At 34.8% G+C, this 23,736-nt stretch overlaps 2 protein-coding genes and 1 long non-coding RNA gene across 3 annotated transcripts; 1 reads left to right on the top strand and 2 right to left on the bottom strand.

Annotated features, from left to right (window-relative positions):
- Positions 1–3,210: 3,210 nt before the first annotated feature.
- Positions 3,211–4,487, bottom strand: LOC147550107 (uncharacterized). Its single transcript, XR_015238056.1, has 2 exons — positions 4,261–4,487; positions 3,211–3,538 (listed from the first exon to the last, which is right to left on the bottom strand). It is a non-coding gene; the product is annotated as an uncharacterized LOC147550107 (long non-coding RNA).
- A 1,564-nt stretch (positions 4,488–6,051) lies between these two features.
- LOC147550108 (uncharacterized) lies at positions 6,052–8,202 on the bottom strand. The gene is made up of 2 exons (XM_086668421.1): positions 7,272–8,202; positions 6,052–6,818 (listed from the first exon to the last, which is right to left on the bottom strand). The coding sequence occupies exons 1-2, from the start codon at positions 8,200–8,202 to the stop codon at positions 6,052–6,054; spliced, it is 1,698 nt and encodes a 565-aa protein (XP_086524547.1).
- Positions 8,203–20,781: 12,579 nt separating this feature from the next.
- Positions 20,782–21,559, top strand: LOC147550109 (uncharacterized). The gene has a single exon (XM_086669998.1). The coding sequence runs from the start codon at positions 21,075–21,077 to the stop codon at positions 21,417–21,419; it is 345 nt and encodes a 114-aa protein (XP_086526124.1). The 5' UTR covers positions 20,782–21,074; the 3' UTR covers positions 21,420–21,559.
- Positions 21,560–23,736: the final 2,177 nt, after the last annotated feature.

The following is a 23,736-nucleotide window of genomic DNA, read 5'->3' on the forward strand; positions in this document are numbered from 1 at the left end:
ATTTCGGGTGGAAGCATGAAGTATGGTATTTCTTTTTTAGAGATTAGAGCATTTCCAATGCAAGACTCAATATTAAAATTTTAAGTGCCACCTAGGACTTTAGAGTTTTCTTTGAGAAAAAACCTCTTCAATGCAAAACTCAATTGAGATCTTAAGATGATGTGGAAGCATTAAGTTTTAAGATGTCTCAACTAGAAATTCTGTTTTTGAGATCTCTTTTGAGAGTCTTAAGTGTCCTAGTCATCAAATTTAATTTTTGGACCAATAAAAAGTCTTTCTTTCTCAACCACTTTTTCCTATTAAATGTATGTGGGACATGAGTTTTTTAGAGTGTTGCATTGGAGAAGGACTTGAATTAGAGACACTCAAGTTAGCCGCATAGGAAGAGAATCTCAATTGAGAATCAACACATAAGCCAATTAGAGTTTTTTCTGAGTTTTGCATTGAGGATGCTCTTAGGTAGAGCATCTCCAATGCAACACTCAAACTCTAAATCTTAGAGTGCCACATCGGATATTTTTAGAGTTTCTCTTCAAAATCCATCTCAAATGAAACACTTGACTTGGATCTCTAAAGTGAGGTGGCGGTAGTTATTTAGAGTGTCCTCTTGAGGATCTCTAAGTGTCACATAAGCAAATCAATTAATGTTATACTAAAATATAGGGTTTAGAGTTTCTCTTAAGTGTTGCATTGGAGAAGGTTTCTCAATAGAGTATCTCTAAGTAGCCAACTAGGAACCTAGAGCATCTTCAATGCAAAACTCAATCTTAGAAACTCGGAGTGCCACGTTGGATTTTTAGAGTGTTTTGTTTAAAAATCTTCTCCAATGGAAAACTCAACTAAAATCTTAAAAGTGACGTGTCGAGAGTGGAATAGAGATATCTCAAGAGGACGCTCCGTTTCTGGAGTGTCCTCTTGAGATATCTCTAAGTGCCAACGCACCATTTATTTATATATTAAATAAATAAAAAATGTAAACATAAATAAATTAATAACTAACCGAGATTCACTGCATCCCTATTAACACTAGGTTTTTTCTCTCGGTAGTTTCTTTCTTTACAAGTTGGTAATTTCTATTTCTCCATGGCTGGTTTTTATCTCTCTATCCAGACCCCAAAATCTAATAATCCTAATGAATTGTAGGACTGGAGAAGAACTTAAAACAAAAAATAGAATTAGGTGAAGTTTCATATTTTGTATTCAGAGAAAGAATAACTAACATTATCTATCCAATTTTCTCTATTTGTTTCTATATGTTCCTCTCTAGATTCAAAAAGCATGCGAAGACCTAGCCTATTGATGAGTTACCGTGAATTTGATTAATTAACAAACGCATAGATTTAAGATGATTCTTTTTTCCTTTTGTGGAAAAGATACTTAAAATGATTCATCAATGAATTGTAAATAAAATCATGAGCAAAATTTTGAAAAAAGCCTAGTGATCCAGCTGCTATAAGTTTCTAAACGAATTTAATTGAACCTTTTATACAGTCTCCCTCCAAAATTGTGGAGCAAAATGAAACTTCCCTCGAATTGGTTTTGGCATGGAATATTTTAGTTGAAATTATTGGGATTTTTACATTTTTGAAATGAAAAAAAGTAATGCCACGTAAGTATTTTTTGAGTTTTAGAGGGTTGCATTGGAGACGTCTTTCAAAAAGGGATCTCAATCTTGCCAAATAAGAAAGAGAAAGATTAGAGATCGACTTTTGAAACTGGACATGTAGGACTTTTAGAGTTTCTTTTGAGTTTTGCATTGGAGATGCTCTAATGCAATACTCAAACTCTAAATCTTAGAGTGCAACATAGGATTTTTTTAGAGTTTTTCTTAAAATACATCTCCAATGCAAAACTCAACATGAATCTCTAAAGTGATGTGTTAAGATTTATTTTAGAGATCCTTAAGAGGACTCTAAATTTAGAGTGTCCTCTTGAGAATCTCTAAGTGCCACATAAGTAAATTAATTACTTGTAAACCAAAATATAGGTTTTTAGAGTTTCTCTTGAGTGTTGCATTGGAGAAGGTTTTGCAATAGAGTGTCTCTAAATGGCTAAATAGTAAAGAGACTATTTAGAGATTCAATTTTCACACTTGACACATAGAATTTTTAGAGTTTTTATTGAGTCTTGCATTGGAAATGCTCTTAGAGATCCATTTTTCACACTTGACACATAAGATTTTTAGAGTTTTTCTTGAGTCTTGCATTGAAGATGCTTTTACTTTCTAAATTAGAGTGAGTCGTAATAATGTTGTGACGTTCTACGCTGGGAGATTTTCAGAAGATTTTCTGAAAATCTTATATATCATCAAATTAAGTTATTTTATTAGTTTTCTATTTTTTTAATAGATAATTATTAATTTTAGCAGTTATATGTTTTTAGGAAATTTTATAAATTTTAGATTTTAATATTTTATTTATTTAGAAGTTGTTATTAGAATTTAATTAGGTTTAAGAAACTAATATTTTATTTAGAGTCCATGGGTATATAGACCAAAATTAATTTGATAATAGGTCTATAGACCATTCTTCTTAGATTATGGATTTTTGGTCCTTTTACAAGAAGGGTATAAAGTATGGCTAATTTATTGGGTAATACCAAATGTATCCCAAATCAAAAAACCCCGGGTTTTTTGAATTTACGAGGGTTTTAGGAAACTTTCCCAAAACCCGTGGGCGTGATTTGTGGGGGATCTTTATTCAGCCGAAACAGATTGGATACCAATCTTCATAAAGACACTTTCTCTCTCTAAACCTACTTCATTTGGGATTTCAATCGGTTTAATGTACCTTGATTTTAGGATAAATTTAGGAAAAAACGGTTAGATTCTCACGAAAATTTCTCTCTTCTATAATCTGTTTAGAAACAAAATCTAAACTTTCCCAAATCAATTTTCTCTCTCTTCTTTACAGATTTAATATGGAGATTTATTAGCCAAAAATATGGAGATTTATTAGAAAAAAAAAAGATAGAAACAAATCATAATTTCTCTCTCCTCTAAACAGATTTGGAAATCAAATTTTCTCTTTCCTATTATCTGAATCAATCTAGGATCAATTTAGCGTGATTTGGGGGTTAATATACAAAACATATATATCACTTTCTCTCACTTAACTTTCAGTTTTGTAAATAGTATATTTTTCTAGGAACATTAAAGCAGCATTTGTTTTCGTTTTTACTCATACATAAATACAAATCGAATACAAATTATGAAACAAATACGTAAATTATGTATTATTTATGACGAATAAACCATCATTAGTCAAGTATACAACGTAATTTATCAAATGTATTTGGGTCTTGTTCAGTAAATTACACATACTTTCTATTACATAACACATAATTTCTTTTACATTACACATCGTTTACATTCTGTTACCAAAAAATCGTTTACACTATATTGTCGAAGAGCATATGTAGTCTTGAGCAGGACAAACAACATTTACACTATATTGTCGAAGAGCATATCCAAATGATTTTGCACCACCAGGAAACAAATGACCAACTTCAGTAGCAAATTCCATAAGTAACAACAAAACTGCAAAAAGAAAACATATACATTTGTTAACAAAACAAACAATTTACTAGAAACGACATGTATAATGGAATAAATTATGCATACTGTTTGTTAAACTTCATAATGTGTTAGAAGACAAACATAACGTTAGTTCGAATCACAAGGTCACTGTTATGTGAAAAAATATGTATAATGTGCAATAAATTACATATAATTTTTGGAACATTTATTGTACTATAAACGACAACTGTTTTGTGAGAAAAGTACGCGTAAAGTACATGTACTTTATATCCAGAGAAAACAATGAATTTGAATATACCGCAAATCTGAGTCCGTCAGTGAAGATGAATCTGATCTGAAAAAAACTTCAGTAATGATTAAACGAAAATCTTAAGATACATACCACGAAAATTGAAAGATATAGAACATACCTAGATTAAAACATTAAATATGATATAAAGATCAAAGATTTCATTATTGATATTAAAATTTTAGAGAGAGAGAGAGAGAAGTTTAGACTTCCATTTCAGATCTACCAAAGATGGAAATATATATTATGAGAAAGATCTACAATTGAATCGTTTTTTCAGAAATAATACATAACAATTTGATACAGTTTAAAAAATTAATTATTAGATCTTAAAAATGAATCTAAATACAAAACAGTAATATCAAATACATGAAAACAAAAACGAAATCTTACAAATGAATGTTCTCATTATGATTTTAGCAAAAATAATTACCTTCAAGAATTGATCTTCGATAAGTTTAATGGAGATGAATGTAGAGTTCTGATGTTAATAGTGGTTAAACAACTAGGTTAATGTTCTTGAAAATGAGATATACTATATTACGGTTACATATTAGATTTGTTAATATTTCTTTCATTATAATTCTGATTGGAGAGAGAAAGATGGAGACAATTAAGGAAATGATATATACATGATTATTTTGGCAAAAACGGTTACAAAATATATGGAAAGGTTATAATAGGTATTAATAAGGATTAAATATTATAGAGATTTGATATTTCTCTCGAGATGAATACAAATGGACTAGATCTCTTTTATGATGATTAATTTGGTTTTTAAATCCTTTTTAGGATTATATAGGATTAAATCTCCTATTAGGACCCTATTTTTGGTCTATAGACTCAAAAATTATTTTATTTATTAGAAGTTCGTAATTAGATTTTTTAGGTTTAACAAACCTCAAATCATATATAAAGAGGACCTGGTGATTGTTTTATTAGTTTTGGTTTGTCGTGCACACTTTTAATGGAAAGTTAGAAGACTACTCAACCACAAGGAAAAGTAACATCTAATACCTACCTAGAAAACAAGTCTAACTCCAACTCCAAAGCTATAATCAACCCCAACGCAAGCCCATAACATTTGATTTTGGTTAACAACCTGATTGGATATACCTGCATCATTCTTTTATTCATCATAATACGATATTGGAGGAAAAAGAAATATAGTGGTATACTTACATAATTCTTCAATTACATGTATAAAATATAAAAGAAAATCTAAATATAATTATATTTATAAAAAAAAAAAAAAATCTAAATATATATTAAATCTATATATATAAATTTATTCATCAAAATACGATATTAGAGGGAAAAGAAATATAGTGGTATACCTGCATAATTCTTCAATTAGATGTATAAAATATAATAGAAAATCTAAATATAATTATATTTATATTTATAAAAATAGAAGATCTAAATATATATTAAATCTATATATATAAATATGTTGTTGAGTCCGACTTATTATGCCTTATTATAAATGCCAGAGATGTGGCTGAGAATTTGGGTGCCCAGTTCCAAATTTTGGTTAAGCCCCTGGGTATAATCAAACGTAAAAAAATGTATTTTTAAATTAGAAGTTACACTCTATAAATTTTTATAATGATTTAATAAATTGAAGTAAGTTAGACATAAGTCTTATATAGTATCTAATGGCTAAATCTATTGAAAATAATTCAAAATGGTAAAATAGAAGGTATTTATCAATACAATATGAATTCTCTAATTAATTAAATATAATAATTATCCGTTGGGTCGGAGAGAAAAAATTGTTAAAAAAAAGGAAAAAGAAAAAGAAGTCTAGTGTTATACCAAACTTCAGAGAAGAGGAGTACAACGATCTAAAACTTAAATAATTTTATTTTTTGCTTTTTGTAATGGTTGTGTTAGAGTGTGTAGGTTGGAGAAGACCAATTAATATGACTATTGAAAAAGTAACTATTTTTGTATCGCATAAATTATAACATTTTTCTCTACTCTAGAAGGAATCAAATAGAAATTTGGTTAAATAAATAGATTACAAATTTAGTAAGAGAATAATCAAAATAACCACATAAATAAAGAGAAAGAATTTCTAGGAAGTTTAAGGATACATAGAGAAAAAGGTGTGTGTTTTCAGAGAGAAACATAAAATTTAAATGAACATGGAAAGTACTTTTTTTTTTTTTGATGAAGAAACATTGCATTCAAACAACTAAGAGTCTTACAACCAAAACAACTAAAGTAAATGCGAAATAAAAGACGGTACATTAATCCATTCTTTCTGAACAATATACTTCCTTCCCCATTTCGCTAATGCATCCGCCGGAGCGTTACCTTCCCTAGAGATATATGTGAATATGATTTCATCAAAGTTGTTCATGAGTGATTGGATCTGCCGAATTATCTTTGAGGATTGCCACTGAAGAACATTACTGTGACCATTGATGTGTTTTATCAAAGCCTGGTTATCGCTTTCAATATGCGCATGGGTGATATGAAGATGTATAGCCCATTGTATGCCTAATAGTATGGCCATTCCTTCACCTTCTTCCGCATTCTGGCATCGCACTGACGATGCTGCCGCTTTAATGAATTGTGACTTCTCATCTCTGATGATGCATCCAATTCCTGCTGGGTCTGTAGCCTTGATAAACGAAGCATCAACATTTAGCTTTAAGTATGGTGTCGATGGAGGGCTCCATTTTTGTTTCTTTGTCGTTTTTCTGCAATTGTTAATATTGTCCATCTTAATCTTAAGTGGAGTAATAGTCACATTATTGATTCGTTCTATAATTTGTTGCGGATTCTGTTTGTTAGTATTGAAACAATTTTCGCATCTAGCTTTCCAGATGAACCACAGTATCTTGGCGTATTGATTAGTAGTAGCCTCATCCAGAGTTTTCCATTGTTTTATCCATTGATTTGTCGAGCTAATGTGGTTAGTTCTCAACCCATAATTGAACCATATTGCTTTAGCGTAAGAACAGTGAAGCATAACATGGTCTAGTGTTTCATATTCCTCACAGTTAGTACATTGGAATTGACCACCAATGAATTTGCCAATTTTCTCTTTTACCGGTAGGCTATTAGTACATCATTTCCATAGGAATAATTTTACCCTTGGGATAGTGTTTAGATTCCAGATAAATCCCCACTCAATTTGTTCCTGCATTAAATTCATATTTTCCGTTCTTAAATAGTAATACATTGATTTAATCGAAAAGTTACCTGATTTGGTTAATGACCATCTGGGTGTATCTTCGTGATTTCTTTGAAGGTTGATGCTCAGGATCGCATTGCATATATCCTCATTAAAGTTTTGTTGTAGCATCTGAATATTCCAAGTATTGTCAGTAATAAGTTGGGCCACCCATTGAATGTTGACCCCAGTGTGGTTGTTTATGGGCGGTGGATGATTGGGAATCCAATAGTCACTCCAAATGTTTACTGTCGTACCTGTATTAACATCCCAAAAGATAAGACCTGCCATATTGTTATAGTGTTTGGTAATAGATTTCCAAGGCCAAGAATGAGTGGGCTTCGAGGGTTTGGGTCTATGGGTATCCGAGAAATATTTATTTTTGAGCACACGCACCCACACCGCATTTGGATTATGAATAATACGCCAAATAATTTTATTAAGAAAGGCCTGGTTATCAAGGTGCGGAAGGCGAAGCCCAAGCCCACCTAGCTTCTTAGGCTTACAGATAGTCGACCAATTGCAAGTGTGGAAAGTTTTAGATTTTCCCCACCAGAACGTCCGTTGAATGGACTCAATGCTGTTACTAATTCCTTTCGGAATCGCAAAGCACTGCATCTGGTATCGGGGAACGGCCGCTGCGATTGTTGAAATTACAACCGAGCGACCAGCTTGCGAGAGCAGATTAGATTGCCATTTGGCAAGTTTGTTTTTGATTTGGTTTAGGAGGGGAAGGAAGATCGATTTTTTGTTTTTCCCGATGAAGAGATTGGTGCCAAGATATTTATCACCATTCGAGGACTGGTGAACCTTCAGTTCCCGGATAATCATACGTTTGAATTTCGGATGAGAGTTCTTGGAAAAGAATATGTTAGATTTCGTATAGTTTATCATCTGGCCTGAAGCCTCACTGAATTCTTTAAGAATCATTTTGAGATTATGAATATTCTCCAGAGAATTTTGGCCAAAAATAATACAGTCGTCAGCGAAGAGAAGGTGATTAATAATGAGGTTTGAGTTGCCTATCGGGAAGCCAATGAAGTTAGATTGACCGTGACGACTGTCCAGCATTCGGCTGAGACCTTCCATCGCTATAGCGAAGAGAAAAGGCGAGAGCGGGTCACCTTGGCGAATCCCCCTGGTAACATTGAAAACTCGGCCGGGGCGACCATTGATCAGAACCGCCATGGAACTGGAATTGAGACAAGACTGGATTAGTTTGATCCAGGTAGAGTCATAGCCCATCAGAGTCATGATTTACACCAGATAACTCCACTCAATTCTGTCGAAGGCTTTGGACATGTCCAGTTTAAGACCGAAATAGCTCTTTGCACCTTTGGTTTTCTTAAAAGAGTGAATAATCTCCTGGCTGATGATGATATTGTCCGTGATTTGCCTGCCCGGAACATAGGCAGCTTGGAATGGGGATATGATTTCTTCCAGCGTAGATTTTAATCTGTTGGCCAGGATTTTGGTGAGGATTTTGTAAGTTGTGTTTAAAAGACTGATAGGTCTATAATCCGCCGGAGTTTGAGGAGTTTTAGTTTTAGGGATTAAGCAAATGTGAGTATGGTTGGACATCATAGGGAGAGAGGCCTCACGAAAAAAGACAGAAATCATCTGAAGAAGATCCTCTTTAATCGTGTCCCAATTAGCTTGATAGAAAAGAGGAGGGAATCCGTCAGGCCCCGGAGCAGCTCCTGGTTTCAAAGAGAAAGTGGCTTTCTGAATTTCCTCTAGATTCGGAATACCGGTAAGAGTGTTGTTTTGGGTTTGGGTTATCTGCTGGGAAAAACAATCTATCAAGTTCTGTGACAAGTAGGAACCAGTGGAGGTCGAAATGTTCTGGAGATGGGAAGCGAAAACATTAGCAATTTGAGCTTCATCTTGCGTCCAGGTATTGTCCTCAAGCTTAATGGCATGGATTTGGTTTTTGCGATTTCTAGTGGTGGCTTTCGCGTGAAAATACTGAGTGTTGCGATCCCCTAAATTAATATTAGCTATTCTCGACTTTTCTTTCCACAGGCTTTCCTGTTGAAGAAGGAGATTTTCAATCTGATTGAAGGTATCCTTAAATTGATCAGCATTCTGGATAAATTGAAGTTTCTGAGTGAGGCTTTTAATGTTATTGTCAATGTGGCCAAAAACCTCCTTATTCCACTTGGAGAGTTTAATAGCCAGGGAATTGAGTTTGGTTTGTATTTGGACGGGCAGAGTGATCCAATTAGATTTTATGAATTGAGCACAGTCAGGATGGGACAGCCACGTACGAATGAATTTGAATGGTGTTCGGCCCAGACTAGACTTGGGTCTAGTGGAAAGCAAGATGGGGTTGTGATCAGAGCCTAAAGTAGGGAGATGAGTGAGTTTGGAATGCGGGTAGTTGGTAAGCCAAGTGTAGTTAACTAAAGCCCTATCAAGTCTCTCTTGGATCAAATTACTGTTGAAATGTTTATTAGACCAGGTGAAGGGGTAGCCCACATACCCCACATCCTGCAGACCCATTCTATTTATAGTCCGTTTATTATTATCTATAACACTTTGAGGCGTTATATTGCCTCCAATTTTCTCCTCCTGGTCAAAAATACAGTTTAAGTCTCCTATCACTATCCAAGGGTTTTGGGGATTAGGGGCTAATTGGGCTAAAGTATCCCAGGGTTTAAATTTTTCCTTACTGTATGGGCTTCCATAGAAGCCTGTCAGGTAGATACTTCTGTCCTTATCTAAGAGATTACCTTGTACATGAATCATGTTATTGTCGGAGTGAATCACCTTAATATCATATTGTGTGGACCAATATAGCGCAAGTCCGCCGGCTTTATTGATCGGGTCAATCACATGCTTATCATATAAACCTTTAAGATTCAGAAGCTTGTCCAGATTCATATTGATACACTTAGTTTCAGACAAAAATATAAAATCCGGATTAAATTCTTTAATTAGCCCACTCAAGTGTTTACGATTCGCAAAATTCCCGTACATTCTAGGTACATGGAAAGTACTTTGTGTTGTCACATACATACAAAAAATAAAACATATAAAGGAAAACAAATTTCGGTCTAATTAAGAAGTAGGGAGAAACTAACGACAACCACGTGAAAAAGAGGGGAAGAAGAGAGCTAATCTATCAAATTAAATACACCCACACAAGTTTGAAAGGAAAATCCAGAGTGAAATAGATTTAGAATTAATTATCAACTTATTCAAAGCACCTTTAGACTCACAAAATTAGTGGGCCCCGTGTGGTGGGGGGCCAATGTGGGCGCCCAACCCGCACTGGCCACCACATAGCCCTGAGTAGAGAGAGGCAAAAGTAGAGAAAATAAGGATAAATGAAAGTTGTAGTTTTATTGGAAGGAAAAAAAAAAAAAAAAAAAAAAAAGAGAAAAACGGTGGTGGTCGGAGTTAGAGGTGGTGGACCGAGTTGGTGGTGGTGGCCGGGATTGGTGGTAAGAGATGAGGAAGAAGAAGATGAGTGGTTTCACTTTAAAATTTTGCACCCTGAAAAATTCGTCAAAATTCACATTTTTCCTTAAAAAATTTTACTACGAAAAATATTCTACTCCGGAAAACCCTTACGATCAATAATAGAAAGATAAAAGTTAAAACATTGTGCATTTCAGCATTTGTGAATACGTTCAAGAACATGCCCTCCGAAGTCACGGGTGATGATAATGGTCTAACTGGAAATAACACTAAAGTTTTTCAAATGACATGTTTTGGTCATTTTCTTCACGTGACCGACCTAACATAGTGTGGTGTTGCTGTCCACAACATGTTGTTGCTGGAGTGTCATCCGCAATCATTCATTAACGATGGGGAGTCGATGACATTTTATGTTGGTGGTAAAGAGTTACATTTTTCTATGACGGAGTTTTCCATCATTTCTGGGTTCAATAAATTTCAGCGTCTCCGGAACGAGGAGTTGGGACCCGAGATGGACGACATGGAAAATGATATTTCTTTGCACGAGGCATACTTTGCAGAAGATAATAAAGTTAGCAAAGATATGTTGGAAAGGTGTATTAGTAGATGCGAGGATGATCTTCACAAGGTGAAACTTTGCTTACTTCTATGTTTAGACCTGTTTATGTTGGGGAAGGATACGAAGAAGTCATTTGTTGACCCGGACCATTTAGAGATGGTTGAAGACCTTAGTGTCTTCAACAACTATGCGTGGGGTGCGAAAGTCTTCAAAAGAACTATAGAGAGCCTTCAGAAATGTATGGCTCGTGGTTTAAAAAACAAGAAAGAAGATACTCAGTTGAGATACCATCTCAGTGGTTTTCCATTTGCATTCCAGGTATTCCTATTTTTTTCATTTAAGTTGAATACACATATTTTGTTATTTATGTTACATGTACTATGTATGATTTATTTACTTTGTTATATTGAATTGGAGGTATGGGGTATATGGATGCGTCCCCTCCATTGCGATGGAATATGCGGAAAGAAAATCAAATGTTTTGCATCCTCGCATATTGCGATGGAAAACCAAAGGAAAAAATGAGTATGAAAAGATGCGCGAAAAGTTTGTTGCAAGTGATGTAAGTTTGTAACGATACGATTTCTTTAACTAATGTGCTATATTGTTTTATGTACTGTGAATAGTTATAATTTTTTTGTTTTTTTAAGGTTATTGTTACTATGTTCACACCGGACGAGACTGAGTTAGGTGAGGAAGTTGAAGTTAAAGGGGAACCCCAAGTTCAAACTGGAGCCGAGGGAGAAATCGACAGGGTGGATGCAGTTCTAAATGAACTTAGAGAGGCAATTCGTTGGAGGGATGACCAGATACAAAAGCTTAATGGGGTTGTAACTCAACTTAGGGAGACAGTTCGTGACAGAGATGATAAAATTGAAGAACTTGAAATCAAATTGGCTTCTTATATCTCAAGAGTCGGTATCGATGTAGAAATAGGTGATGGTTCGTCTAGAATGCAGAAAGGAGAGACGGAACCGAGTATTTTTGGAGACGACGACGTAATGGAGGTAAATTTTTTATTAATTAACTTGTCTCATTATTTCATTATGTTTTTGCAACCATTGTATGAATAAAAATTATTGTGGATTAGGAAGCTAAATCAAAAGAGACCGATAAAGATTGTAGCAGAGAGGTGCAGGATAATTCACACAATTTTGAGAATTCAGTGCAAAGGATACTCCACATTTAGCGATGTATTCGTTGTATCAGACGACGACAAAGATGCAGCTGCAGACCCTAAGGTTATAGCAGCTGAAAAGGTACTCAAACAATACGAGTTCTCTCACTGCAGCGACCGTGAAAAAAAGATGAAAAGACGTAGGGAGGAAAGAAACCCATTACATGAACTCCAAACATGCACCCCCCAACGATTTTCTTGGATTATTTAACTGGATCGTAAACTGAAAGAAGAGAGTGTAAGTGTTACTACATCTTAAATTCTTTTTATCGCCGGCTCATATTTTCATGTAACGTAATTTTTTCGAATTGCGTTGGTCAAGAGTTCCAATTGACATTGGTGTTAATGTGGTTGAGGCAAAATGGTTCAAAAGTTTGTGGATGAAGGGGCATTGGCTAAGTAACGAGATTGGTTTTAAAATTTTATATTCTCTTAAAAATCGATGAAGTCGTACCGAATAGTTTGAAAGCCTGACGATATCAGACAACCGATTTGAACTCAAGTGATGTACTGGAGTAAAATTCGACAAAGCAGTATCGTTTTTGCTTTGAAATATCGGTTTGGCTAAATCGATTTGACCTTCCATATGTCGATATTGGCTGACCGAAATTAGGTTTACTGAATTTTTTTTATCTTTATTTGTTTATTCTCTTGTATGTATCTTGAAACATGTAACTTGTTGATGTAGGATGGATTTTAATATTTCAAAATATTTTCATTTGCTTTGCAGCATATAGATGTCGTACTCCACTATTTCAGAAGTCGCAGAGATTGCAACCCTGATAGGTACGGGACCAACTGGACCATTGGAGATTGCGTGTTATCAGTAAGTTGTTGTACACTTTATCGTGATAAGTGTATTTTTTTCTCTCGACAATGGTCTTATTATTAAGAGTTCTCTTTGTATAAACTTATAGAACTATTTGGCGACACGTGCGGGAAAGACCAATTTAAAGATTGATCCTTTTAAGGGTGAGACCTGGCATGAGAGATATGTGTCAGGCGAACGACCAATTGCCACAAAGCCTTGGAAGGAAGTCGAACAAGTGTATATGCCTTTGTTTGTTAATACTAATCATTGGGTACTTGCTGTTGTTGATTTGGTTAAGAAACAAATTAGTATATACGATTCTTTACATGGTAAGCGTCCAACAACACGCAATTCATCGTTTCTTGGTAGTATTATGCCATGGGTGTTGACAAATGAACCGAGTAAAAAAAAGTGGGTAGTGACCAACAAAAGCAACATACCTCAACAACACAATTGGTGAGTTAGTAGCGTATTTAGTTTTGATATTATTCTGTCATTGTTTTGCTTGTAAATGTTGTAGAAGTAATTTATTATTTGTTATTCTTTGCAGTGATGATTGTGGGTTGTACGTTTTGAAGTTTTTGTAATGTTTGACGAAGGGCGAAGAATTTTCTAATTGGACGGAGTCTGATATGGATGACTACCGTCAGAGATTGTGCGTTCAATTATTTAACTATGTAACTTTAAAAAAATAGTGTGAGTAATATGTTAGTCAATGAAATATATTTCAGACAGTCATTCTAGTGTGATCTAGATTGTTCATTGCGATGTCATCTTCACCCTTCATTTTGAATATTTTATTTTAATACAAATACCTATACGGTATGCCATGTCCCATCAAAACAGGTTGTATGTTTTGTCCCATCAGAACAGGTTGCCTCTCTTCTCCAACCAAACACGTTATCTCGAATCTCCCTTCAAAAAAGGTGTGTCTGTCTTGTCTCGTCGACACAAGTTGTTGCAGAGTCTCAAATCTGTATATAAATATACTGGTTAAACCCATTTGGTTACCATTAAGAGACGACGTCTTCATCTTTTTACTTGGTATGTAATCGTTTCGGTCATTCCATCACTGAATGTGGATGGAGCAAGAGTTCTTGTCCTAATGGTTGCCCTGGTTATCTAACATTGAGATATGCCGACGGAGATACTGCGAAAGGTGGTTTTCTTCATCTAAAAGTAAGAATATTCACTGCAAATTAAATATAACAACATAATAACAAGTTATAATTTTGTGCGTATTATTTTGCATTTTATTCAGGAGAAGGCTGAAACACCCTGCCCTGCTTGCGAGGAGGTTGGACACGATCATTCGACATGTCCTGGACTTGGATACAAATGGTTACCTTCGTATTATTATTCAAGGGAGAGTGATTCTGATTAATAAATTTATGTTTGTGGTTCGTCTTATGTATCCGTATATTATATATTAGACGAGATATTTGTATTAAGGATATTAGACTTGTAAGTGATGTATGTTTTCAGTGTGTTGTCTTATCATCCCTATTTTAATAAAATTTAAGTGGTACTATTGTCAGTAACTAAGACCTATACCGTCTGTCTCGTCCCATCAATACCCATCAACAGAGACCCCAAAAAATCTTGTGCTATGGACCAGATGGTTTAGACTTTGAGTTTTGTTTATAAATATACATGTTATTTGTAATTGTTTACCATTCAGAAATGATGTCTGCTTCGTCTTCATCTTTTTGCTTGGTCTGTAATCGTTCCGGTCATACCATGAGTAAGTGCGTATGGAGCAAGTGTTATTGTCCGAACGATTGTCATGATTATCTAACTTTGAAGTACGCCGACGGAGTTAGTGGTAAAGGTGGTTTTCTTCACTGCAATAAGTGTAATAGGTTTGAGTGGGTTTCAGAGTCTCTCGACATTTTTTTAAAGGTTAGTTTTTTGTTATCGATATGTGGTTATATATCGGTCATTTATAATGTGATATGACAAATATGTTCATTTTGCTTTAGGCTGCTGAGAAGTCACCATGTCCTGCGTGCGGTGTCATTGGACACGATTATTACATATGTCCGGTAATAGACAGCGTATATGGAGACGTCGTTCTTCTCAGTTCAGGATCAGAGACTGATGAAGATGATTAAGTAGCTAAAAATTGTAATCATCCAAGTTTGTGTGTTAATCAATGAAACATATTTAGTTTTACTTAAATGTTTATGGTTTTGTTTCTCGTATAGTCGGATATCTAGACTAATCTAGAAAAACTAATTTATTGACTTAACGGAAAAATTAACGGAAAAATTGACGCCGTTAGTTAACAGTTAAGGGAGAAATTGAAAATAACTTCCCTCCAAATTCAATATAACTGAAACCTTTCTTATTCCTTCTTTTTTTTTATTTCCCATAACCTCCCATAAACTCTTCCCTCTCAACTTCCTTCTTCTTCCAAATCAAAAGCAGAAATATCCTAACCTCCCAACCCCACTCTTCATAAACCTTCTGGGGTATATATAACGAAAATCTCTCCTTCTTCTTCCAACCCCTCTCTCTCTCTCTTCATCTCCCTCTCAGTATTTAGTTTTTTCTCTCTCATTTTTTTCTCTCTCTACCTAATTTTGAAAACCAATATCTAAACCTAATTTTCGAAATCAAAGTTAGAAGACTTCATTTGGGTTGCTTAAGATTAAGAGTACTTTCACTTGAGTGGTGGTTAAAGCAAGATTAAGAGTACTTTGAGTGCAGATTTCATTTGAAACTCAAGATATTTTAAAATCCCCAAATCTGAAGGTAAACCCTAAAAACACATACCTACTTTTTTTGTTCTTTCTTCTTATTATATTTTGCATGTTTACTTTTATTGGACTATGATTAGGTTTGATTGTTCAAAATAAATGGAATTAGAGTTTAACAACTTCGATGTGAAACCTACTAAGTTTACCATCATTGTTGGTGTCGTGTCGAATTTGAAAGAAGGTACTCGATTTTGCCTCACCGAATCGTACTCTAGTACCTACTGGAGCACATTTCGACCTAACGAAATCGATTTTGTGGCTTGTGCCTCCACTTGATGCAACCGATTTTGTCTAACAGTCCAATACTCTCACTTATTATGTTTTGTACAATATGTTTGTCTGCACTGGCTACAGAATTGAAGTATTTTAATTATTATTTCACTCCAGTTATGGCACCTCGTGTTCCTATGACCGGGAGCAACAAAAAAAAAAGGAGAGTAGATGCCCGAAGTGCTGGGCCTTCAAAGAAACGAAAGGAGAAAAAGACTCCAAACGAAGGTCCCTTTCCAAGAGGTCTGACAAACAGAAACCTTCTCATCAATTACGAGTGCCACATCGCAAGAGACATTTGGGACGGGAAGGTATTTGAGTTACTTAACTCGTCGTGGTGAAAACACATCTCTAATTCGTATTTATTTACTTATTGAGTGGTGTAAATATATTGTTTATATAAGAACGTGCGTTATTGCGGTTGCACAACCACGCATCTTGCGTTCACATTGGGTCCCTAAAAAGACATGTGCAAATCGAAAATGATGCGGGGGAAAATAATGTCTGGGATATTGAGAAAGAATGCACTGATGTTCGTAACGCTGTCGAGCAGAATGGTCTCCTACAAATAGCTCGATACTCCTATCACAAGCTAGACCGTGTAGTCATCACGGCTTTAACTGAGAGGTGGCAGCAGGACACGAACACATTTCATTTACCATTCGGAGAGATGACTATAACTTTAGAGGATGTGTTTATGAATTTGAAGACGTCCTATCCACGTGCCAAATACCGGTATATTTGCTGAGCTTTTTCTCAGTCATGACAAGTGATACCCCATTATTGGTCTGGTCGAGAATAAAACAAACACCCAACAATCAGCATATTCCTTTCATTTCCATCTGCCTTTCTCTTTTTCTCTCTCTCTAATCTCAAACAGAAAACCATTTGCTGATATCTATCTATCTACTTTTTCTTTTGTCATCATGCATGTACTCAATCTTCTATATATATAAACCCCATCTTTCTCTCCTATATAACACCAACAATATCATCAATTCAAACCAACATAGTCACAGAGATATAGAGAGACAGAAATCAAGGAAAAAGAGAGATGGAAGGATTCCAAGGGATTTTAGGAAAAATGCGTAGACATATTTATGGGGTTTTATGTTTAGGAACACTTGTAATTGCAATTACTATCGTGCAATTCTCTAGTGTTGCTTCTGCTGCTCATAATGAACCAATTAACAAATCTCATCTTCATCATCAACAACCAATTGAAGGATAACAGGATCAATTATGGGTCTAATTTATGGTTTTAATTTGTACTCTTATTTATAATTTTTGTTCTTTAACAATTCTAATTTGTATTTCTATAATAATAAACCGATTAACAACTCTCATCTTCATCATTCTCTATAAAATCAAGGTCTGAAAACTCGAACCTATTTGGTTTAAGAGCATCTTCAATGGGACAGTCTAACAAAAACTCTAAAGTCTAGTTGTCAAGTGTCAAATAAAGATTCTTTTTCCTAAGAGTATCTCCAATGGAACACTCAATCTCTAACACTTAGAGTGCCACATACGATTTTTTGAAGTTTTTGTTAAAAAACCATCTCCAATGGAACACTTTGTTAAACACTATTATGAGGTGGACATATTTATTATAGAGTGTCTAGAGAGAGAAACTCTAAAACTAGAGTGTCTCTTTGAGAATCTCTAAGTGTCACTTTAAAATTTAAACCAATAGAAACCTTTTCTTTTCAACTACTTTTTCCATATTCAATTTAAGAGTGACATGTGTATTAAGTAGAGAGATTTTAGAAATCTCCCTTGGAGACCAAAAAATTTAGAGTGTCTATATTGACACTTAGGAAAAAAAAAACATTTTTTGTCACTTGACAACTAGACTTTAGAGTTTTTGTTAGAGTGCCCCATTGGAGATGCTTTGTCAATATGGAGACACTTTAAATTTTTTTGGTTTCCAATGAAGATCTCCAAAATCTCTCTACTTAATACACATGTCACTCTTAAATTGAATATGGAAAAAATAGTTGAAAAGAAAAGGTTTCTATTGGTTTAAATTTTGATGTGACACTTAGAGCATCTCCAATGGGGCACTCAATCTCTAACACCTAGAGTTCCACATATGACTTTTTAGAGTTTTGTTAAAAAACTATCTCCAATGGAACACTTTGTTAGACACTCTATTATAAGGTGGACACATTTATTATAGAGTGTTTTTAGAGAGAGAAACTCTAAAACTAGAGTGTCTCCTTGAGACTCTCTAAGTGTCACTTTAAAATTTAAACCAATAGAAACTTTTTCTTTTCAACTACCTTTTCCATTTTCAATTAAGAGTGACATGTGTATTAAGTAGAGTGATTTTAGAGATCTCCATTGGAGACCAAAAAAATTTAGAGTGTCCCTATATTGACACTTAGGGCATCTCCAATGCAACACTCAAACTCTAAATCTTAGAGTGTCACATAGGATTTTTTTGAGTTTTTCTTTAAAATCCATCTCCAATGCAAAACTCAACATGAATCTCTAAAGTGATGTGTCAAGATTTATTTTAGAGATTCTTAAGAGGACACTCTAAATTTAGAGTGTCCTCTTGAGATTCTCTAAGTGCCACATAAGCAAATCTATAAGTTTTAAACCAAAATATAGGTTTTTAGAGTTTCTCTTGAGTGTTGCATTGGAGAAGGTTTTGCAATAGAGTGTCTCTAAATGGCCAAATAGGAAAGAGGCCATTTAGAGATCCATTTTTCACACTTGACATATAAGATTTTTAGAGTTTTTCTTGAGTCTTGCATTGGAGATGCTCTTAGGATAGAGAATCTTTATTTGATTCTCGATAACTAGACTTTAGAGTTTTTGTTAGAGTGTCCCATTGGAGATGCTCTTAAAGCATCTCTAATTGGAAACTCAGTCTCTAACACTTAGAGTGTCATATATGACTTTTTAGAGTTTTTGTCAAAAAACCATCTCCAATGGAACACTTTGTTAGACACTCTATTGTGAAGTGGACACATTTATTATAGAGTGTCTAGAGAGAGAAACTCTAAAACTAGAGTGTTTCTTTGAGACTCTTTAAGTGTCACTTTAAAATTTAAACCAATAAAAACAATTTCTTTTGGGTTATTTCCCAAATGCCCCAAACTTTGTGACCAGCTTCCTGCCTAGCCCCCTACTTTATCAGTAATTCCCATATGGCCCCCGTTTTCAATTACTGTTAACTCTCCGTTAACTAGTCATCATTTATCTCTCCTCCATCTCATTACCTCTCTCTGCCACCTCGTCATTCACTGGCGAAGGTCGCCAGCCGGCCAATTTTCTGGTCGGCGACCTTCAAAGAAAAAAATATTTGCTATCTTCCTCTCTCTCTCTTAAATTTTTTTTCTCTCTAGATCTGGTTCTTGAAGAAGGTCTGTTGCAGAGAAAAAAAGGTGAGAGAAACCAGATCTAGAGAGAGAAAAAAAGGTGAGAGAGAGAGAGAGGATGAGAGCAAAAATTTTTTTGTTTGTTTGAAGGTCGCCAACCGGAAAATTGGTCGGCCGGCAACCTTCGGCGTGAAGATGATGAGGTGGCGAGAAGGTGAGGTGGCAGAGAGAGGTAATGAGATGGAGGAGAGATAAATGATGACTGGTTAACGGTAACTGAAAAAGGGGGTCATATGGGAATTATTGATAAAGTAGGGGGCTAGGCAGGAAGCTGGTCACAAAGTTGGGGGCCATTTGGGAGATAACCTTTTTCTTTTCAACTACTTTTTCCTGATTCAATTTAAGAGTGTCATGTGTATTAAGTAGAGTGATTTTAGAGATCTCCATTGGAGACCAAAAAAATTTAGAGTGTCTCTATATTGACAATTAGGAAAGAGAATCTTTATTTAACACTTGATAGCTAGATTTTAGAGTTTTTGTTAGAGTGTCCCATTGGAGATGTTCTTAGAGAGTCTCAAAGAGACACTATAGTTTTAGAGTTTATCTCTCTAGACACTCTATAATAAATGTGTCCACCTCATAACAGAGTGTCTAACAAAGTGTTCCATTGGAGATGGTTTGTTAACAAAAACTCCAAAAAATCATATGTGGCACTCTAAGTGATAGAGAATGAGTGTCCCTTTGGTCAACTCAAGCCTAATCTTATCTTAGTTTAAGTGAATTTACACTTTCTAATGTGTTTATTTCTATAACCTGTCTCATTATATATTTTGTATATATTTCAATAGATAGATAGATAAGATCCTTAGCAAAAAAAAAAAAAGACAGATAGATAAGAAGATAGTTTCTCATTTTTTCTTGTTCAAGATTCATTATTAAAAAAAAGAAAAGAATAAGAAGTACCATAAAAATAATTAGTAAAAGAAACATTCAGAATGTCATCTAAAATCCCCGAGACTAAAATAATATCTCAATGCTAACGATTTTATTACAAAAATATATCAAAATATGTCGAATATTAGGAAAAGTGGTAGCATATGAATCTAATTGAAAGTCTAGTCCACATAAGTTCTTCATATCTTACTGCCAACAATCTCAAAAGCTAGTGTTGTTTATCGGTCTCTGCTAGCTCAGAACCGATCTGTTTATGGAGATTTTAACTAGGTATCGATATGAATCCGGCCGGCTAGTTTAGCCCATCTCAACCGTGAACTCGGATTGAGCACCAAGCTCGATAGTATTTTAGCCCAGGTAGGCAGGTCTGGGCCCGAAGCCCAGCAGATAAGCAATACTATTGGTAGTAATTACTCTCAACTAATCATGTAAACCGGGTATTTAATCGGCCACTCAACATCCATGATCCCTTTGAGCATCTCTTTTAACACACACATAATCATCATTTGATATGCTATTACTCAATAGCTATCGCTCGATCAAAAGTAAAGTCATCAAGTCATTCATACTAAGAGCATATATTGATATTATACTCGAATTAAACAACGTCCGGTTCTACTAGATAAATCAACATTACCGTCATTACGGACTTCTTTTCCTCAACCAACCTTCGATCTAAATAAGGGCTTGAAATAAGTGAAGAGGGTCCAAAAGGAGAAACAAACTCTATCTCTCTCTCTCTCTAGAACATTTTATTTTCTCTCTCTCTAAAATGGCGAAAGGAGCATCGCAATCGCAGTCTTCATCATCGGCTGGTGGATCTCGTCCAGCAGGGACAGTCGGAGTTGCACCTCGTGGATCTGCAGCAGCTGCAGCTGGAATGCGTAGAAGAAGAGTCACAGGTGGTGGTGGTGGTGGTGGTGGAGGTGGTGGTGGAGGAGGATTCAGCGGTGGTGGAAATGGAAGCAACATGTTGAGATTTTACACGGATGATGCTCCTGGTTTGAAGATCACGCCTACTGTTGTTCTCGTCATGAGTCTTTGCTTCATCGGATTTGTTACTGCTCTTCACGTTTTCGGTAAGCTTTACCGTTACAAATCTGCTGCCGGATCTTGATTTCAAACCTAATCAAATCTCTTTCTTAATTTCCTTACGGATTTTGCTGTGCTTGCTTTCTGATTCTAGTAGTCTAGGCTTGTGTTCTTTGTATTGACTTTTATTAGTAATTGAAGGAGACAAAGAGGGTTTGATATTAATATCTTCACTTAAATTGTGGATTAAAATCTTGATGGCCCAATCTTCATTAAGCTTTTCTTCAATTTGATTTAGAATCTCATATACGATTTCGTTAGATTGTTCATTTCTATTTGGAATTTTCTGATGATTCTTTCCTTTATTCGTTTAATTAAGGTGAGATAGTTTTGTTCCTCAATTAGGTATTTTTGTTCTGATTAGTGTTAATCCTAAGTTAGATCTTTGATGTGATGTGAGATTGGAATTGTATCTGTGCCACCATTTTGTTAATTGAAACTAATTTAGGAAATCGATCTGGTCATATTAATCTCTATAATTAGAATTATAGATGTAAACCAATTTCATCTTAATTGCTGGTAATGTGTTATTTGATTTGTATTTTGATTCAAGTTTTCCATGATTCAATTGGTTTTTTTCTATGTAAATTGTTCTCAATCCCCTAAAGTTTTTAGGTTTTTGTGTTCTTGATTGGAAGTACACTTTCATTCTTTACACTTGGAAAATATTGAATCATTATTACTTGTTAGCTTTTTATTAATCATGTAAATGAGGTAGAAATCTAAAGAACTCATTCTTCCCAAATATTGGAAAATACACAGAGCAATGGTTGTGTTCTTGTGTGGTATAAATGTGATAAAACACTGATAGTTCTAGTAAGCTGTACAAAGTATCGGTAGACAACCTCAAATGTACTCAAATTTGTTAAGTTCACGGTCATCTTACTCAAAACTAATTGACAATGAAAGAAGAGGATTTAGACATTGTATTATTAGTTATGAGATCACCCTTCTTTCACGTGGGTCTATTCTCACACGCCCCTAGCCTGCGACGTTCTTTCAACCTAGTACGTGTGTTTTTTTCTTTTCGGGTGACGCAGAGCATGTGGGCCTAGTTCTGATACCATGTTAAGTTTGTGACATTTAACACAAAACCAATTGGCAATTAGTGGAGAGGATTTAAACATTATACTTTGCTAGATACAAACGAGCAGAGAGGTAGAGTGAGGTAGAGTTTTTGCTAACACTGTCAAACTCGAATTGAATTGATTATTCTGCTAGTTTCTCTAGCTTAGGTTTACCTGCTCTAATGAGAAAACTCGGTCAGAAAAGTTCTACACTTATGTTCTTATAGAATGTGGAAGCCCACTTTGAATCGAAATCGGTAAGCTATTATATGGTGCCTGTCTACTGCCAAGAGCGGGTTTCAAACCCTTTTTTTTTGTAAGGAATGAGAAGTTACACATGAAAAAAATAAACGATAAAATTCACATCAATTTCTCCTAAAAGCATATCTTTTATCACAAATTTGTTTGTTGTATGTTTGACTATAACGAAAAGTAAGATCACACGTAGGAAAAGAAAAAGTTTGCTAAAGCATGGCAAAAACTCGTTTCTTCGTGTTATGTTTGCAACTGAAATTGCAGAAAAACACATCACCACAATACAAATATGTAGTTAAGGAATCTTGGATTGGACAAAATATAAATGATAGTTACTTGTAAACTCCGACTATAATTGTTCCTGTATGAGACTGAACATGCCCATGTAAATTAAGAACCTCTTCAAATGGAGAAAGAAAAGATGGATGAGATTGAGGGAAAAGATTGAATCAATGAGGAAAGGAAAAAAAAAGAGTACGGTGATGTTTGTTTGTTAATATTTCAGATCTGAATTGAGGTAAATTCAGATTTCAATTAGGTGTTTTTTTAATTTTCGAAAATTTGAAATAGTGGCTAAATTACGTCTATATCTGAATTGGCTGAAAACTAGTCCATAATTTTCAGACTTCAAAACAAGTCTGAAACAATGCCACAATATCTGAATTGCGTTAAATAACACTTATACCCTCATTAAATGATACACAATATCTAGCATTTTCGTATTTGCTGAGCTCTTTCTCTATCGTGACAAGTTATACCCCATTACTGGTCTGGTCGAGAATAAAACAAACACCCAACAATCCACAGATTCCTTTCATTTCAATGGGCCTTTCTCTTTCTTTCTCTCTAATCTCAAACGGAAAACCATTTGCTGATATTTATATCTATCTACTTTTTCTTTTGTCATCATGCATGTAGTCAATCTTCTATATATAGATAGACCCCATCTCTCTCTCCTAAATAACACCAATATCATGAATTCAAACCATCTAAGTCAAATCAACATACTCACAGAGAGAT

This window comes from Eschscholzia californica, unplaced genomic scaffold (genome assembly GCF_041429995.1).
Source record: "Eschscholzia californica isolate CP2 unplaced genomic scaffold, dmEscCali1.0.p SCAF_3, whole genome shotgun sequence".
In the NCBI taxonomy this organism is placed as follows: domain Eukaryota; kingdom Viridiplantae; phylum Streptophyta; class Magnoliopsida; order Ranunculales; family Papaveraceae; genus Eschscholzia; species Eschscholzia californica.

Excerpts from the sequence above, each read along its gene's own strand:
- LOC147550108 (XM_086668421.1), bottom strand. The coding sequence starts at position 8,202 with ATGGCGGTTCTGATCAATGGTCGCCCCGGCCGAGTTTTCAATGTTACC. Across the intron at positions 6,819-7,271 it reads CTTTTGGGATGTTAATACAG|ACCATGTTATGCTTCACTGT; the intron begins GTACGACAGTAA and ends ATGAAACACTAG.
- LOC147550109 (XM_086669998.1), top strand. The coding sequence starts at position 21,075 with ATGGCGAAAGGAGCATCGCAATCGCAGTCTTCATCATCGGCTGGTGGA.